Source organism: Embiotoca jacksoni, unplaced genomic scaffold, assembly GCF_022577435.1.
Source record: "Embiotoca jacksoni isolate LCO1_2020_lvr unplaced genomic scaffold, fEmbJac1.0.p SCAF_10, whole genome shotgun sequence".
Taxonomy (NCBI): domain Eukaryota; kingdom Metazoa; phylum Chordata; class Actinopteri; family Embiotocidae; genus Embiotoca; species Embiotoca jacksoni.
The window spans coordinates 19,612,214-19,629,475 of NW_027185230.1; the positions used below are offsets into that span (position 1 = coordinate 19,612,214).

Consider the following 17,262-nt stretch of genomic DNA (forward strand, 5'->3'; position numbering starts at 1 on the left):
CGTTGAGCGAGCTCAGTGCGCAGTTAAAGGCGCAGCTCCCCCTTAACGCGAGTCCGACCGACCGCGAGCCGTGGAGCAAATCTGCATTTCACTGCTCACTCTGGGCCCCCAAAAGTCCTTATTCAACTTTTGGAATCACACTATTACCTCTTCGTTTCACATTTACACGCCTTTCACGGATTGAACCGGTGGTTTCCTGTTGTAGGCTTTAATGCACAAAGACGCAGCAGGATGTCAACAGTCCTCTACGTCTGGGGTCAAACATGGAGACCAGAGGTTTCCAGCAGGGTTTGATGGTGTATTCACATCCTTTACAGGAGGAACATACTCCTTCACACAAAGTCCTGCAGGAAAAATCCAAGAAAAAGTAGCCCACCAGTTGGAGCAAAGTACTGAAGGGAGAGTGGTGGTTTGATCCCCCTGAATGATATTTTATTATGTATGACATCATTTGATGATTCATACTGAAGCATCAGTTGCTGTTTACTGGAAGAGGAAATAAGAAAAACGAAGTTCTGATACACAAATCAGTTTTTTTTACTTTTTCTCTGATATTTATTTTTTGGTAAGACATTGGATCATTTGAACATTTATTGAAATGAAACCATGTGAGAAGTTTAGATTGAAAAAAACACATCTATTTTGTGAAGCTGTTGACAACTCATAAACATGTGAAATGTGACCCGGATTACATATTTTACTGACTTATGTAAGAAGTCAGAAGACAAAAAGGTTGGAAACTTCTAGTTTAACCGTAAACAAAGTGTTGTAATTTAAAAACTTGGTATGTTATCCGTTGTGTCAAACTTCATCTAAAGCTGTCAAAGAAATGATGGAGTAGAATATTTCCTTCTGAAATGTAGTGGAGTGAAAGAATGAATGGCAAAACTCAATTAAATTGCAAGTACCTCAAGCTTGAAAACATTTCCCCCAAATGATTTAATAGTATATTGGGCCAAAATACATGCCATACAGTATATGCCTAAAAAAAGAAACCTCTCAGGCACCTATCTCTAGTTTAGAGGAAGCAGTCGAGTAGCACCTTGGTGTAGAAAAACAGAAACTTCCATTTGACCTTTCCCAGTTTTCCTGTGCAGTTAAGTGCCGTACATTTTAACATCATTTAATTTGGTTAACAGGACAGAAGAGGATGCAAAATATGTAATTGTATGTCTTTTAGTGTCTCACTTAAGAATGTTTTCATGAGATAAACCGCACCATGTTGTTACTGCTGCAGTGATTCATTATAATACAATGACATATAACATCTTTTCGAGAAGTCTTCTCCTCCTCAGTTAGTGGTCAGTCTGTGTCTGTGTGCCCAAGTACAACGACACATCACCGCAATGCACATTCTTACTACTGTATTTTTCATCATTTTGTATGCTTCCATTGGACTGAAACCCCCTCTGCCTTACAACACCTCCAGCTGAGATAGAATCACTGTTAAGCAGAGCCCCTGGTGGCCTCATTGTTTAATTAACAACTGTCCCAGCTGGAGAGTCAGTTTAAGATCTGCTCACTTTTCTGAAGCTGTATGTTCTGTCTTTTGCTTGTATGACTTTAAAAAAAAAGACACAACAGCTGTATTATATCTTGTGATGAATAGATTTTACATATCAAATCCCTGCACACTCTCTGGCAAGTTACAAATCCTGCCTCTTGTTCTACGATTAACACACTAGTGACAAGTATGATCATATCCACGGACGTACAACAGCCTGAGGTGAGGCCGACCTGAGAGGCTAAAGAAAGGGCACATTTTTACCAAATTCATTACAAGACGCTCAAGCGTTGTACCGGAAACTGTACGTAGAAGTTGTACATGAGTGTCTCGCGCCCCCTAGCGGTGAGAAGAGACACGTCCGTGCTGGAGTTGACATGGACAAGTTGTCTTCATGTAAATCACTTAAAAAAAAAAAACCCGCTTTATTGCTCAAAGTTGTGAGTGACAGACGCTGTTGACACAGTGCTGTTGTCGACATGTGCAACTCTTCAGTGTTGTTGTTGTTGTTGTTGTTGTTGAACGACAGTTGTTTCCACGTCATCACAGCACGCTTTAATAACGCATCTTAAAAGTAGGTCTCGGTCCCACAAACAACTCGGTGCGACGCGGAAACCGGCCGGCTGCGTCAGCTGCACGTTGACATCCATCAGCTGCACGTTGACATCCATCAGCTGCACGTTGACATCCATCAGCTGCACGTTGACATCCATCAGCTGCACGTTGACATCCATCAGCTGCACGTTGACATCCATCAGCTGCACGTTGACATCCATCAGCTGCACGCGCGGTGGAAGTGAAGTCAACGCTTCAGCAGTTGGTTCGTCTTCGACCCGCAGCTTCCTTCACGTTTGACCCGACACGTGGTGAAGCGGTGCTCCTCCGTGAAGCGGTGTCTCCTCCGTGAAGCGGTGCTCCTCCGTGAAGCGGTGCTCCTCCGGGTCATGAGGTCGCGGTCACCCGGAGAAGAGTTCGCTCAGCTCGGCGAAGCTCCGCGTCGAGCCGCCGCGACGCGTCTGTTCAGGACAACCAGCTCGCGCAGCTCCGGCTCGTGCTAAAAGCCGCCCGGCTGTCGCTGACATCATTCCGCGCGATGACGACATGATTTTCCCGCAGAAGTCTTCGTTTATTCCGCCGGACATTTAATTCCTCCGGACATTTAATTCCTCCGGACGTTTAATTCCTCCGACATGTTCGAGCGGACACCGACCGGAGCGGAGCGGCCGCAGGCCGCGGGGCGGAGACAATAGCCCGCTAACGGAGCTAGCGAGCCGGAGCGGCCGCTGAACACGTCGAGGTACGTGGCTTCAAACAAATTCTGCCTCTTGTCGCTGTTGTTTTTGCTCTTAATTTTGCACGTGGTGAGGACGCGATGTGAAGGAGTCACTGCATGTTTACCCGCAAACTTTGTTTACTTGTTGTTGTTTTGGAGCAGCGTTAGCTAGCCCGCTAACAGCTAAGCTAAGCTAGCCAGCGATCCGGCGGTGAAGAAGGAAAGTTTTCAAAGATCAGATGTTTGACGAAGTAAGTTCAGCTGCGATTAGTTGTTGGATCCAGTCAGCAAACAACCCCCGTGTTTCACATCGTGTTTGTAAGAGTGTCATTATAATAAAAAGCAAATTTAGCCGAGCGCTGTTGGACATGAACGGCTCGGAGCAGTGATTTGTTTTGGATCCTGCAGGATTACAGCTGACTGGGACAGGTCTGGGACAACATGGGGGACAGGTCTGGGACAACATGGGGGACAGGTCTGGGACAGGTCTGGGACAACATGGGGACAGGTCTGGGACAACATGGGGGACAGGTCTGGGACAGGTCTGGGACAACATGGGGACAGGTCTGAGGTCTGGGACAACATGGGGGACAGGTCTGGGACAGGTCTGGGACAACATGGGGGACAGGTCTGAGGTCTGGGACAACATGGGGGACAGGTCTGGGACAGGTCTGGGACAACATGGGGGACAGGTCTGGGACAACATGGGGGACAGGTCTGGGACAACATGGGGACAGGTCTGGGACAACATGGGGGACAGGTCTGAGGTCTGGGACAACATGAGGGACAGGTCTGGGGCAACATGGGGACAGGTCTGGGACAGGTCTGGGACAACATGGGGGACAGGTCTGGGACAACATGGGGGACAGGTCTGGGACAACATGAGGGACAGGTCTGAGGTCTGGGACAACATGAGGGACAGGTCTGGGACAACATGGGGACAGGTCTGGGACAGGTCTGGGACAACATGGGGGACAGGTCTGAGGTCTGGGACAACATGAGGGACAGGTCTGGGACAACATGGGGACAGGTCTGGTCCGTTACTACATGAGGGACAGGTCTGGTCCGTTACTACATGGGGGACAGGTCTGGTCCGTTACTACATGGGGGACAGATCTGGTCCGTTACTACATGGGGGACAGGTCTGGTCCGTTACTACATGGGGGACAGGTTTGGTCCGTTACTACATGGGGGACAGGTTTGGTCCGTTACTACATGGGGGACAGGTCTGGTCCGTTACTACATGGGGGACAGGTCTGGTCCGTTACTACATGGGGGACAGGTTTGGTCCGTTACTACATGGGGGACAGGTTTGGTCCGTTACTACATGGGGGACAGGTCTGGTCCGTTACTACATGGGGGACAGGTCTGGTCCGTTACTACATGGGGGACAGGTTTGGTCCGTTACTACATGGGGGACAGGTCTGGTCCGTTACTACATGCGGGATTGTTGTTTGCAAACATGATTTTGTCATTAACACCACTGGTCCCCCACTGCAGGTGTGTGTCGTGGACCAGGAGGACATGTCGGACCAGGACTCGGCAGCCCAGCAGCCCGCCTCTCACATGATGTCCTCCCAGTCCAAGTGGGTGAGCAGCACCGCTGAGGACGGGCTCACTAATGGCACCTGTGAAATCGAGACTGTGGTGGCGTTACACTGTCCGGGCAGCGGAGATGTGACTGCGGAGGGTTACCACCTGGCCCTGAGCGCCGACGGCCTGTCAGAGTTTTCCACCAGCGATCTCTCGCTGCCTGAAGTCTGCGTTTCCACCAACAGCAACAGCTTCGAGGAGGACATGAACTACGAGGTCCAGCAAGCCTACAGGATATTCACTGGCTTTCTCCTGGACAAGCACAAGGGCATCACCGGCCCCTTCCTCCATCCCGTCGGCCACCAGGAGGCCCAGCGGGGCGTCGGAGGGGTCAAAGGCCGCGGCCAGTCGCAGCTCCGGCAGTCGATGTGCCTGCGGAGGATAGAGGAGAAGTTCGTCGGCCGGGAGTACGAGACCATAACGGAGTTCGTCGCAGACTTCAGGCTGATGTTGGAGAACTGTTACCGCTATCACGGCGTGGACCACTGGATCTCCAAACAGGCTCAGAAGCTGGAAGTCATGCTGGAGCAGAAGCTCACGTTGCTGTCCAGGTAACGATTGTGTCAACAAATCGCTTCGCTGGCAAATGTCCAACGCATCATATGGCTGAAGTCATAGATCCCCTGAAGATGTCTTCGATGTCATAATGCTCGGTGATATTTCAAATAAGTTTCCAGCCTATTAATGACAATGATAATGAAAAAATGTGAGTCCACTCAGCAGCGAAATATGATCCCACAACCATCCTATTATTAGAAAAATGTGTTGCATGTAGAAACTTTTTTTTGTTTGTTTTACTTCCATCAATCTTGACCGTTATTATCGAGCAGCTTTAATCACCGGCACGTCTGTTTTTTTTTCTCCCCTATGTCAAACTAGGACGCTGCGAGAAAAGACGACCTTGGCCATGACTTCTAAAGGTCGTTTTGGTGCGGAGGAGGAACGGGGCTCGGGTGGCACCACCACCAGGAGGAGACTGGCACCTCGCAGCCTGGCCACCATCATCGTCGGTGGGCATGAGTCTCTCATGGTACAGAGCCTACGGCTGGAGGAGCAGCAGAGGGCGAAGGAGGAAAAGAGGTAAGTGAGTATTTGAAAAGAGAAGATAAAAAAAAAACAAAAAAAAAAAAACTCTTGTTGCAAGTGGGTTTTGGGGAAATTAAGTAATTCTTCCTCTTCAGGCAACGTGAGCTTGAGAAGAAAGAGGCAGAAGAGATGTCAGCCAAGGAGGTGGACGAATGGGAGCGGAACCTGCTGTCCCAGACCTCCCCCCTGACGGTGGACACCCTCTGGGAGCTCCCTGCTGTCGGGCACTTCCTTTGCCTGGCTCAGACGGCCCTCAACCTCCCCGAGATTGTATTTTTTGAGCTGGAGCGCTGTTTGCTGATGCCCCGCTGCAGCCTGCTCCTCTCCAAAATCATGTCTTCCCTGCTGTCCCCCCCACAGCGGAGGGCCACTCTGCACCGCCGACCTGCCCTGCCTTACCGCCGCTGGGAGTCAGAGCTACGGCAGCGCGTCGTGGGTTGGTATCGAGCCGTCGGCGCGTCACATGACCAGCCCCGTCGGGCTGAACAGCTGGGTCTTTGCCACCAGTTTTTCAGCACCCTGGGGGAAGTGAGTCCTTTGGAGGAGAGACCCTTTCACTTGTTGTCCTTCTACCAACGAGTGTGGCTGCTGAAGGCACTGTGTGACCATGTGTATGAGACACAGAGGGATGTGCAGGATGCTGTGTTGGCTCAGCCCATCCATGAATGTAGGGAGTCTATTTTGGGCTATGACAGCAAAGAGAATGCCTATATACATTTCCCACATTTCTGTGGGGCAGACCTGAGAATCTATTGCCAGAGTCCCAGCACACCCCCGCCATTCCCCCTTCCTTCTGTATGGGTGAAAAGGGTTGAAATGGAGCCAGCGACGGAGGCTGAGGAGTCGGATGGGATGAAGGATGAGGGGGATAAAAATGACAATGGGTGTTATGGAGTCGCCATGGACACAGGAGAGTCTGGTGAGTTTGGAAAAGGGACAACAGAGACACTCTGGGATTTCAAAAAGGAAAATGGAAATGGAGACAAAGATATGCAGAGGTTTAAATCTTGGTCGCTGATGAAGGAAGAGGTGTCTGATTCAGGGTCCTCTGATGGAGACTCCTATGAAGACTCTAAATTGGACTTAAAAATACACATGGACTCCTCATCCCTCGCACACGTCGGTCCTGGTGGGAGAGGTGGTGTGAAAATGAATATGAAGGACGAGACTTTAGATGTGGAGCGTCAATCCAAGAAACGCACATTTAAGGAGAAGCAGGGATTCTCATTGGGTTCAGTGCGCACCATTAAAGCAGAAATACAAGATCCCTGTCTGAATGTAGGGGAGCACAGCTACACGGGGAGGTCCCCCGCTCGCTCCGTCAACCTGCCCTCGCCAATGAAACCTTTGGAGGCAGCGAGTCCGAGTCGGGGACACCAAAGATCTTCCTGTTTAGAATGTTGTGAAAGCAAAACTAGTAATGTCAAATGTGAGGAGCGCGACTGCTCCGTTAGCACATCAGGGCTGGCGACACAGTTGTCTTCGGAGAGCACTCGAAATTCAAGTGAAGAGAGGGTGAATGACAAAATCTGGACAAAAAAAAAAAAGCGGAAGAAAAAGCGAGGCAGGGAACAGCTGCTGAGGGTGAAAGGAGAGCACAAGCAGCTGCAGCATGTGGACAGGGTGAGGATGTCCACGGCCGACGCTGCCAAGTCTGCGGTGCGGAAAGTTGCCACAGCAATCAAGAGAAAAGACACAAAGAAAAAACATAAAACAGGTGAGGAAAAACAGTTTGTGTCAGTTTCTTTTGGTGTTGCATCACGCTCATTTGTAAGTCTGCATTTATAGCCACAAAGCAATGTGTTTATTTTTTAATAATCACTTGTTTGATTACTATCTGCTATCTTGTTGACAGGAAAAAATCCTGAGTCTTCAAAAAAATTTAAAGATGAACCTCCAGTTGAGCCATCATTTAAGGTAGTCACACTTAAATATACAATCTTTTTTATTCAGCTGTGTATATTTTATACGTTATTGAATGAGAGACATTTAAAAAAAAAAAAAAAACTATTTCAGAACTATTTTAAAGTCTTGATTTAAGCCTCGCCATTCTTCTGCCCCTGTTTTGTCCGCTATGCAGTTGGTTTGCACCAGTCTGGAGGAACTGCGGGAGCTCATCAGTAGGACAGAAGATGAGCTGGATGATCTGGAGAGCACAAAAAAGAGATTGGTAGGCGACAGTCATTCTATCGAGATGATTTTCTCACATACTGCAGATCTATCTGCATTTAGTAGAGAATTCAATGTTTATTTTCTCACATTTAAATGTTGGTGACTTGACTAAGTTTTCCTTTGTATGTTTGAACCGACAGGGTCGGTGGTATTTCAGGAGGGAAGCAGTGAAAGACCTCCACAGCACTCTAATCAGACTACTGAATGAGCTTTCACCCTGGGAACCCAAACTTGTCAAAGCCTACCAAAGGAACAGGTTGGACATTTACGCCATGATTTGATAATACCTTCATCAAAATCTTTTTTTTTTTTTTTTCTTCGATCAAAAGTTTGATCTTAAACTCATAGCTGATGTTGAGCAGTTTGGGCTCATATGACCAGCACGAAGCATAATGACCACAACTTTGAATAAACAGCTGATTTTTATCCAATCGTTGCTGAAATGGAAAGAAATTCTTGCTCCATTATTTCCTCTTTTGTTTCTACATCAGGCTTCGATTGAAAAAGGAATTTGATGATTTCAAGAAACACCCAGAGTACAACAACTTTGTGCGTGAGGAGTGTATTTCATCATCGTCAGATGATGATGATGATGATGAAGATGAAGAAGGGGACTTGGGGAAGGATGGGTGTTCACTCTTGGATCATTATAGAAGATCAGAAGAGGAAGACCTGGAACATATGGTTCCCAGAGGCCTTTGGAGTGGAGGTAAAGTCATTAATAGTTTTTTCCTAGTGCCAATGGCAGTTATGCAGATAAATTATACTGATATGAGGTTACTCAACTGCCCTAAAGGATTTGAAATGAATGTCAAAACCTGTCAATTATACCTATTAGGGGCAATCAAAAACGTCTGATGTTGTGTTTGTGTTGAATGCAGCACGGTACAGTGATATCGCTGCATGTAGCAGGGAGAAGCTATAAACAGTTTCTGCTCCCCATTACCCCAACTCACTGGATTTGGCTCTTTGGGATCTCTTTCTGTTCCCTAAACATTTGACACAAAATTTAAGCTCGCTGCTCAAGTTTCAGGAACATACCGTCATTGCAAATGTTTGCACGTACCACGAGTGACAAATTCAGAGGTGCTGATGTTGATCAAGCGACAGAACTTGGAATACTCATGAAATTATTTGCTTTCTCCTGCTCTGTGCACATCACTGTGCTGCTCTCTGTTTGATTGCAATAGGAACAGTTTCTCAACTTTTCGGTCCACCTCCCTATAGATAATAATATTTCTGACTTATCAGTGCATCTCTAATATACATCTCTTTTATTTTCTTAGCAAGCACCAGGGAATTTGTGGCTGACTCTGCTGGAGAGAAAAATATGACCGGTGTACCTGTTAACCACTTAAAACACCCTCTGGCCAGTCCAGAGAAAAGCAGCAGTCTGCTGCCAAGAGTTCAGACTGTCGACAGTGCTGCTGCCGACTGTAGACCACAGCCTACATCTGAACTGATCCCAACAAATCAATCCAGGGATTCAGCATGGGCAGCAAGGGTGCCAGCCCATACTTCCGTGTGCCCCCGAATCCCCATCCTCCACCCCACCAGTGGACTACCTAAGGGCTACACGCCCATCCCCACCCTGCTGGCTAAGAGTGTGGGAAACAAAGTGACCTTAATGAAACGGCCTGCTGATTGCCAAGGTGTTAACAACAGACATGGACAGAGCAAAGGGTCTTTGGTTTCCCTTCCTACCTCTGCAGGGGTTAACACAAAACCTTCAAAAGCACAAAGTTCTCCATCCAGTTTCCTGCAGAACTCTCAACAAATGCAGGCACAAGGACCACAGCAGATGCAAGGACATGGGCAGCCAGGACTGGTCGCTGAGACAGCAGCTATTTCTAAATTACCACAGGCCAAACCAAGCCAGAGTCTACCAAAAAATCCCATCCAAGTGGTGTACAAGGTAACTGAGGGACTGGGTCACCTTGTAAGGAAAGACAGCAGCAGCCCAATCAAGGTGTCTGTTCAGCCTGTCATGGACCAGAACACCGGGGAGAAGGTCATGCAGCAAGTGGTCATTCTGCCTTCTAACCTTCTCATTCAGAAAACTGAAGCAAAGGCGTCCTCTTTACAGCAGACCAAGGGCGTTCAGGTCGCAGTTTCAAAAGTGACCAGCCCTTTATGTATGTCCACCGATGTGCCTGGGTTTAGCATCCCTGAAAACAGAATCCCTGTTCAGCAAGTGGCTCCTCTGAAAGGTGGCAGGGTTGTGAGGCCTCCTCCTATTTCACCTCATCTGCAACACAGTGCCCTGAACACAGCAGCGTTTAAGGGTGCTCCAGTATGCAGTGTCCAAGCTACACAAGCCACACCGTACGGTGTCAAGCCAAACCCTTCATCCATCACCACTCCTTCCAGTGCACGTTCTACTGAGCCTGTAAAATCAACAGACCCCAAACAGGAGCTTAAGACTGTGTGCATCCGTGACTCTCAGTCCATCCTGGTAACAACCAGAGGAGGTAACACGGGCATTGTCAAAGTCCAAACGTCCTCAGACCAGAATGCACTTGGGTCTTTTCCCTCGAGTCCAGTCATTACTATTTCGCCTCAGTTTAAAGCCTTCCTTGTATCCAAAACGTCACAGACTCTTTCTACTCCCTCGCAGACGTCCGCTTCCACCGTCCCAGGTGTGACGAGTATCTCGGTGGCCCAACCCCACAAACAGGTTCCTTCAGTATTAAATTCCCCTCCCGCTGTGACAAATCCCATGCTCACTGCAGTCGCTGGTAGCTTTCCCGTAACAGGCCCAGGAAGCCAGACCGCCGGCACCGCTGTTGCTTTAAGTCCAGGCTGCAGTACCTCCGCTGGTTCCACAGTTGCCACAAAGATTTCCCAGCTTGCACAGACAGCTGCTGGAAGTTGTCATTTTCCAGCTCCAGGGGTAAAAAACACCGTCGTCGTCCCGTCACTGTGTAAGCCGGGTGTTCCCCAAGTTCTTACACAAGACTTCATCAGCAAGACTGGTGTGAAACGAGCCAGCACGGACGACAGATCCCAAGTTGCTAAATTCATTCTGGTTACGCCGTCTTCTTCCTCCGTCTCCCATGTGGTCTCATCCAAAGGCACACCTGCAAGTTCAAGAGTCATGTTCATAAGCCAACCAACGGTGACGTCTTCCACCACCTTCACGGGAAGCATTCCAAAGCAGGCGAAGGCATCGGGGCCCAGTGGGCCGGCGCTGACCGCTCCGATATCAAGTCCGACTCAGAAGACGGGATTAAACGCAGGCCAGCCTATCAGCTCTGTCGGCTCAGGGGCCTCGTCCAAAGCCAAGAACATCACGCTGCCCTCGGGTGGGTTTGTTTGATAGGATCGTTTACTCTAATTCCTTTTATGTTTTTCTGTGTCTTGTGTTTGATTCAGTTTGTCACATTCGCAACAACGGGACATAATTCATTCATTCATGTAGACTTTATAATGTAGTTGGAGCAAAGTGGAGCTTTTGTAGATGTCATTAAATCCTATGTTGACACAGAAGTAAAGCAAGAAATATATATGAATAGATCAGACTATAAATTATTGGTCAAACTTTAATCTCATTGATAAATTTGTGTTTTGTTGGTGTCATCGTCTGTAGGGTATAAATTATGTACAGCCTATGATCCTGAAGTGCTGAAATTTAAAATCACTAAATAAAGATTCAGTTAGAACCACAGAAGACTAGTCGGATGCTGCTTTGTTAGGTTAGACATTATGTCAATATGCAAGATAATTGTAGGCGAAGGGCCCTTTTCATCAGAGGTAAGGAGAGCCGTGTAAACAATACAATTGTCTCAAGAGAACAAATTACTGCTACTTCTACTTTACCAAAGAACTAATCCCAAATCTAAATGTTGTATGAAGTACTCATGACTCAATTATAGTTCCATTACCACGTTGAGCTATTAAACAAAATGTCTTTATGTGTCACCAGGGGTTCAAATCCAGTTGTCGGGGAAGACGACAACTATTGGACGGACTATCGGCGCCCTGTCACATTCTCCTGTCTCCGGTACATGCTGTCCAACAGCCACCACCACTGGACTGGTCCCAGGAACAAGTCCGCTTGGTTCTCCCCATCTTATCTCTCACAGTCCTCTGACCAACAGCTCTCAGCTTCAGGGTGTCTCTTCCTTCTCTGTGATCTCCCCAACAAGCTGTTCTACATCTACTGTTGTCGGTCTGCCTCCGAGAAACATGATTAGAGAGGACATCGGGATGCCTGCAAGCATCCTGTCCAGCAGCTCTCCTGCTCAGGTACCCACCACCGTGGGGAGTAGCCCAGCCCAAACCTCCTCCCCCGTTCTGGACCTTCAGCCCTCTTATATCCAAAGTAGCATTGGTGAAGAAAACACCTTCTTATTCCCCTCTGTTCACAATAAATCCCAAAGCTCACTCTCCTCTGCACCAACCACCTGTTCCCCATTTACCAGCTCTGCTACTGGTACGATCCAGCAGAGAATAGTCATCAACACCTCCACACCCCTCGCTGCTGGCACGCAGATCCTTCTCAACAATGCATGCTTTGTAGTCCCTCCCCAGGGTTTGGGTCCAGGCAGCCATGTCCTTATTATCTCTAGCCCTGCACCACAACAAGTGCCTACTGCCAGTGTTCCCAGCACTGGAGCATCAGTACCTCCCCACGGGGAAAGCCATGCCACTGTAGCCCCTCGTGCACCAGTTTTACCCCAATCCCCCGCTAGGCTGCCTGGTGTGTCAGCCGCAAGTTCTCCTTTTGTAGCATGCACGCCTGCTGTTGGTCCGTCACTGCTAGCTTCCAGTCCTAATGTCAGACCAGTCAGAGCGCCTGGCCTGGGCTCCATATTATTACCCAGTAAAACAAATCTCGTGTCGGTTCTGCCTAAGTTGACTACTGCACAGGCCGGTACCTTTGCATTACCTCCTGTTGGTTCACCCTCTCTGGTCTCCTCTTCACCGAGGGTAGGCAGTGTACCAGCCTTGGTTTCCCCAGTTGTAACTAGTACCGCCGCTCTTGGTTCAGCACTGGCTACGATCGGGTTAGCTGCTGGCACGCCCGTGCAAGCTGATTTTTCATCGACCATTTCACCTGCTGTAGCACCTCCCCAGCCCAGATCGTCAGGACCTCTATCGTCCTTGCCTACATTACCGAGCCCTTCAGCTGTTGCCCTGCCGTGTCCTGTCATACCGGCTCCTCCATCCCTCTCCTCAGCTGCAGCTCCCGTAGTAGCAGACACACCGGCGCTGCATTGTTCTCTCCTGGGCCCCGGCGTACAGCCCCAGCAGACAGCAGTTCGAATGGCAGCCCCCTCCACCGCTCAACCGCATGACTATACAGGACCGGGCCACGCTTTGATCAAAAAACAGTTGTCCATAATGCAACCGGTGCTCGTTGGCACGCGGACACAAGTATTGCCGACGGTGGCGGTCCCACCAATTGTAAGTTCAGTGTCGAGGACGCAGACGCTGCCCGTCGCCACTGTTCCCCCGATCGGAAGCACCGCCAGCACCTTTGAAACGGCGACTGTGGGGATGACGTCTTCATCCAGCACCACTGTAATAGTCACTCAAGCTCAACCAATCACTTCACCGAAGACAAACAACACCGTCCACCCACCTGTGGTACTGACCAATCAAGCACTTGGAAAACACTCTCTGCAGACTTCCGCCTTGGGTACGCATACCAATATAGCATCCAAGCTGCTCATTAGTCCTGATGGTGCTGTTTTGAGCTCCATTCAGTGCCAGGTTCATCCAGCAGAGCTGACTGCCTGCCCCAACCCTCTGGATGCACTGCTGATTTCCTCCAACAGTTCCACTGGAGCACTACAAACACATGATTCCTCTTTACAGCCTTCACAGGCCCACACAAAGTGAACCAAGTTGAGACTGTGCCAGCTATGCCAGGGTTCAGATACCACTTTTCAACTGCTTAGTTTTGGCAGAGCTCCTATCTGTTGCTTACAGTAATTCTGAGGTTGGTTTAAAACCTGCTTTTCCAGCTATAGTTTGTCTCATAACTTACATTTAGGATACAGTAGGTTATTCCCTCTGGTTACATCATCTTATATGTAAACTCGCTCAATCAGACAGACTGAAAATGTATACTGTGATGGTTTTCTCGAGTGGAAACTACTGAGGTTGTGCTCATATGAATGTTGTAGACTCTTGACTTTCCTTTCTTTACTTCACGGCCAGTAATTAAAAACAGTTATAACAAATAAATTAAATGGGAAGGTAGATAAAATAGATTTCAAGTTGAGCTTTTATTTTTTATCTAACTTTTCAGTACCATTAGATACTACTTCAGTAAGTATTAACTGGTTTTCTATTTATCAATACAACTTGCTCTACTTTATCTGTCAGTTTTTAAAAAAAATACATCCGTCTGCATTCAGTCTGTCTTGTCCTTTTTTTCAACTAGTAACTGTTTGAATACCACATTTTACTTTTTAGAAATATAAGTAAACTAATACACAAATTTGTACTACATGTTTTAGCCCATATACATGTTTTGAAGTCACATTTATTTATTTTTATCATATAGATTTTTCAAAAATATTTACTAGGTATGTTTTCATTAAACAATTGTGGACGTTGCTGCATGGAAATAAATAATGCGACCGTCCCGACCAAGTGTTCGAGCTGCTTCCTTATACACACAAATTGGATTTTTTTTTTTGTTTTGTTTTGTTTTTTGTTGTTGTTTATTGAAACAACCTATGGTGTATAAAATACATGAAATACAATGAATACATGTAATTTTACAAAGTGAGAGATATCATAGTTTTAGCTATTGATATATTTAGCTACAAAGCATTTGGAACCATATTGATAGCGACAGCAGAGTATATATCATTAGACAACTAATCAAGTGTAGAGTTGGTCCTCTGGTTGGTGTTTTTCTGTCCTCTTTCGACATCTGTTTGTCTTCTTGAGAAGTCCTTCAGGGGGAGTAGGGAGGAGGCAGTGGCCCTGAGGAAATCTTTTCATAGGCTGGAGGCGCATTGGGAACCTGGAAAAGAGCATAACGAGTAAAAGGGTTATTTATTTTCACTAAACGTCGATCGTGTTTGAACAGTATTGAAAAGCGAATCCAACGCTAGCTTCCTAATTATTATATCAAATACAAAATGTAAACACAGAATTCAGCCTGCTGTCTGGAACAAGTGTGCTGACCTCGTTGTCTGACTTGTCCAGCCTACGTGGATATACTGTATGTGCTTTCCTTTGGAATGGAACATTTTTAAATCCTACTCCTAGTCTGCTGACATAATAATCTCCTTCAGGCATTCATTGCATCAGCTTCACGTGCTCAACACTTTGTTCACAACTCCCTGAAGCTTTGTATTAAACAAGTGCTCTCTGTCTGGAATGTCAGGCTGCACAGAGTTAGAGTCTGCCCATTGTTGACTGGTCTATTTAAAATGATATCTCTTCAAAATTAAGATGCCAACTAGTATTTTTCCAGTTAAGTAAGCCGCGGGGTGACTGCCGATCTCTCACCACAGGTCGGAAGCTGCCAAAGTCAGTGAGAGGCATCTTGTTATCTGCTGAAGGTCCAGCCTCTGAGTGCTGGCCTCTCGTGTAACGTGATGAACCTGATCGGGGGCTCTGCCGGAAATGGAGAGATGTGTTTCAAAATGAAATGACACAAACAAAATTAATTAGTAATTGGTAATTTTACAGAAACATGACACACCTGCTTTTACTGGTTGGAATAACACGCATAAATCATCACTTTAATGTGAATGATGGTGATTCATTACAGTGAAATGCGATTGTCTCACCCTGATTAGTTTGTAGCCGCTCCTCTTCTTCAAGTACCAGCAGCCCAGGATCAGGGCTGCTGCCAGGATGACCACCAGCAGAGCTATGCCCACTGCCCTGGGACCCGCCACGCAATTCAGACAGAAAACAGGTTTAGTTAAGACCTTTATCTACAGTATTGATCTGGCAGTAGATTCATATGAAGAAGATCTGGAGGCTGATGAGAGTAAAAAAAAGATTATGTAACAACCAAGGCTTTGAGTCTTGGCCTGCAGGTGACCATAACTTCATTTACATCACTAATTTTAAGATGAATAAACACATACTCCTCAGCTCTGACGTTTCCTCGTCTGCTGCTGGCAAAATAAACGTTGAAGTCTCCACGAGGCATCCTGTCTCTATGATTGCACCTCATCAAGCTGAAAGTCAACACAAAATCATTTTATAAACAAGTACAATACAGAAACATAGTGATTATTTAAAACATTTTACATACCCATATTCAGTGAATACACTTTTTTATTTATTTTGTAACTGGATTGTAAATAAAAGAATCGTCTTTATAGTCAAAACTGGACTATTGTGTCAGGTATTGATAAACCAGTCTGTTGTATTGAGCATTAGGCCGATGCTTCTATCAGGCACATCGCTCAACATCTTTCTACACAGGGAGGCCGAAAACCTGTAAACAACCAAATGTAGTAGCGTACTTAGTGTAGAGACACTGAACCGCCATGAAAACGTTCACTGTGAAATTGTCTGCTCAGATTGAAAAGTTTTTCAGCAGAAAATAGTGTATTCTATCTTTTTAGGGTCAAACAGTCCCGTCAGTTCTCTGTACTTTAATTTAATCCCAACCATGTATGGTTTCATGCTCAACCTACAGGGCCAGTCCTGATAAAATGTCATGTCACTGATGATGAGTGACAATATTAAACTGAATGCTGCAACTTCCTGCATTTATTTCAAAGCAAAAGCCTTTATTTCAAACAAAAAGCCCTCTTTTACATTTCACATCAAATCCATAACTTTCTTCAGTATAGTTATTTTGTCTTTAATTGCTTAAATGTTTCAAGTCTATCTGAATTTTTTTTTTTTTTTAATTTCTGTTTGATGTGGTGCAAATAAAACAGACTTGATGAATAGTTTTGTAACTATAGCCTACTTTGGCTGCCTAACGACTTTAAAAAGCATAATATCTGGGCAGTGAAAGTAGCCTATAATCATTGTGAATTAACAGGTTGTGTCACAGTAATAAACAGTAAACCACTTTTTAATGCAAAATGGCCCTGCTCCTCTTGATCACAGACACCTGTTGCGGCAGCATTAGATGGAGCCCAACGAATCAAGAGGCATCTTCCTGCTCTGTAGAAAGTATTCTACATTATGCCTGCAGGGCTTTTCAAGAAAAAAGTAAGACAAATCATTTCCTTACCAAAATAGAGATCTGGATGCAGAAAAGAGTTCCTCTGGTTGGGATGCCTTCTCAAAAAGCCTGCGTCCACGGAGCTCCGTGTTATTCTCCTCCGCTGCCTCAGAGTGCCAACCGACGAGCAGAGAGGGGCAGAAAACCCTCATGACCGTCACGGGTTGGAGACTCATGGTTAAACCCATTGAAGCGGAGTAATTACCGTGAAACCCCGCGGCCCTGAACGCAACATTATTATCCACTCTGAAACTCGAGGCGTCAGCTGTCGGCCTTCCATGAGGGAGCAAGTGTGTGTGAACAGGGCTTATTGTTATTTACAAATAGGCCACCATAATACAAAAGCTACATTGAATTTATAAACCTATATAGACTATAGATCTTAACATTTTTTTAATCCAGAACATGATAACAAAAAATAAAGAAATTGGCCTGTAGTTATCAAAACTGTGTTACACTTCATGATTG

General features: G+C 46.5%; 2 protein-coding genes across 2 annotated transcripts; one reads left to right on the forward strand and one right to left on the reverse strand.

Moving 5' to 3' along the window:
• The first annotated feature begins 2,265 nt into the window (after positions 1-2,265).
• LOC138212076 (uncharacterized bromodomain-containing protein 10) lies at positions 2,266-13,995 on the forward strand. The gene is made up of 10 exons (XM_069172321.1): positions 2,266-2,801; positions 4,278-4,921; positions 5,250-5,450; positions 5,552-7,173; positions 7,312-7,373; positions 7,537-7,626; positions 7,769-7,884; positions 8,120-8,337; positions 8,915-10,933; positions 11,554-13,995. Exons 2-10 carry the CDS (start codon positions 4,302-4,304, stop codon positions 13,473-13,475), a joined length of 6,870 nt encoding a protein of 2,289 aa, XP_069028422.1. The 5' UTR covers positions 2,266-2,801; positions 4,278-4,301; the 3' UTR covers positions 13,476-13,995.
• Positions 13,996-14,296: 301 nt separating this feature from the next.
• On the reverse strand, positions 14,297-16,885 carry mlana (melan-A). The gene is made up of 5 exons (XM_069172378.1): positions 16,804-16,885; positions 15,695-15,787; positions 15,389-15,485; positions 15,105-15,212; positions 14,297-14,613 (listed from the first exon to the last, which is right to left on the reverse strand). The coding sequence occupies exons 2-5, from the start codon at positions 15,781-15,783 to the stop codon at positions 14,545-14,547; spliced, it is 363 nt and encodes a 120-aa protein (XP_069028479.1). The 5' UTR covers positions 15,784-15,787; positions 16,804-16,885; the 3' UTR covers positions 14,297-14,544.
• Positions 16,886-17,262: the final 377 nt, after the last annotated feature.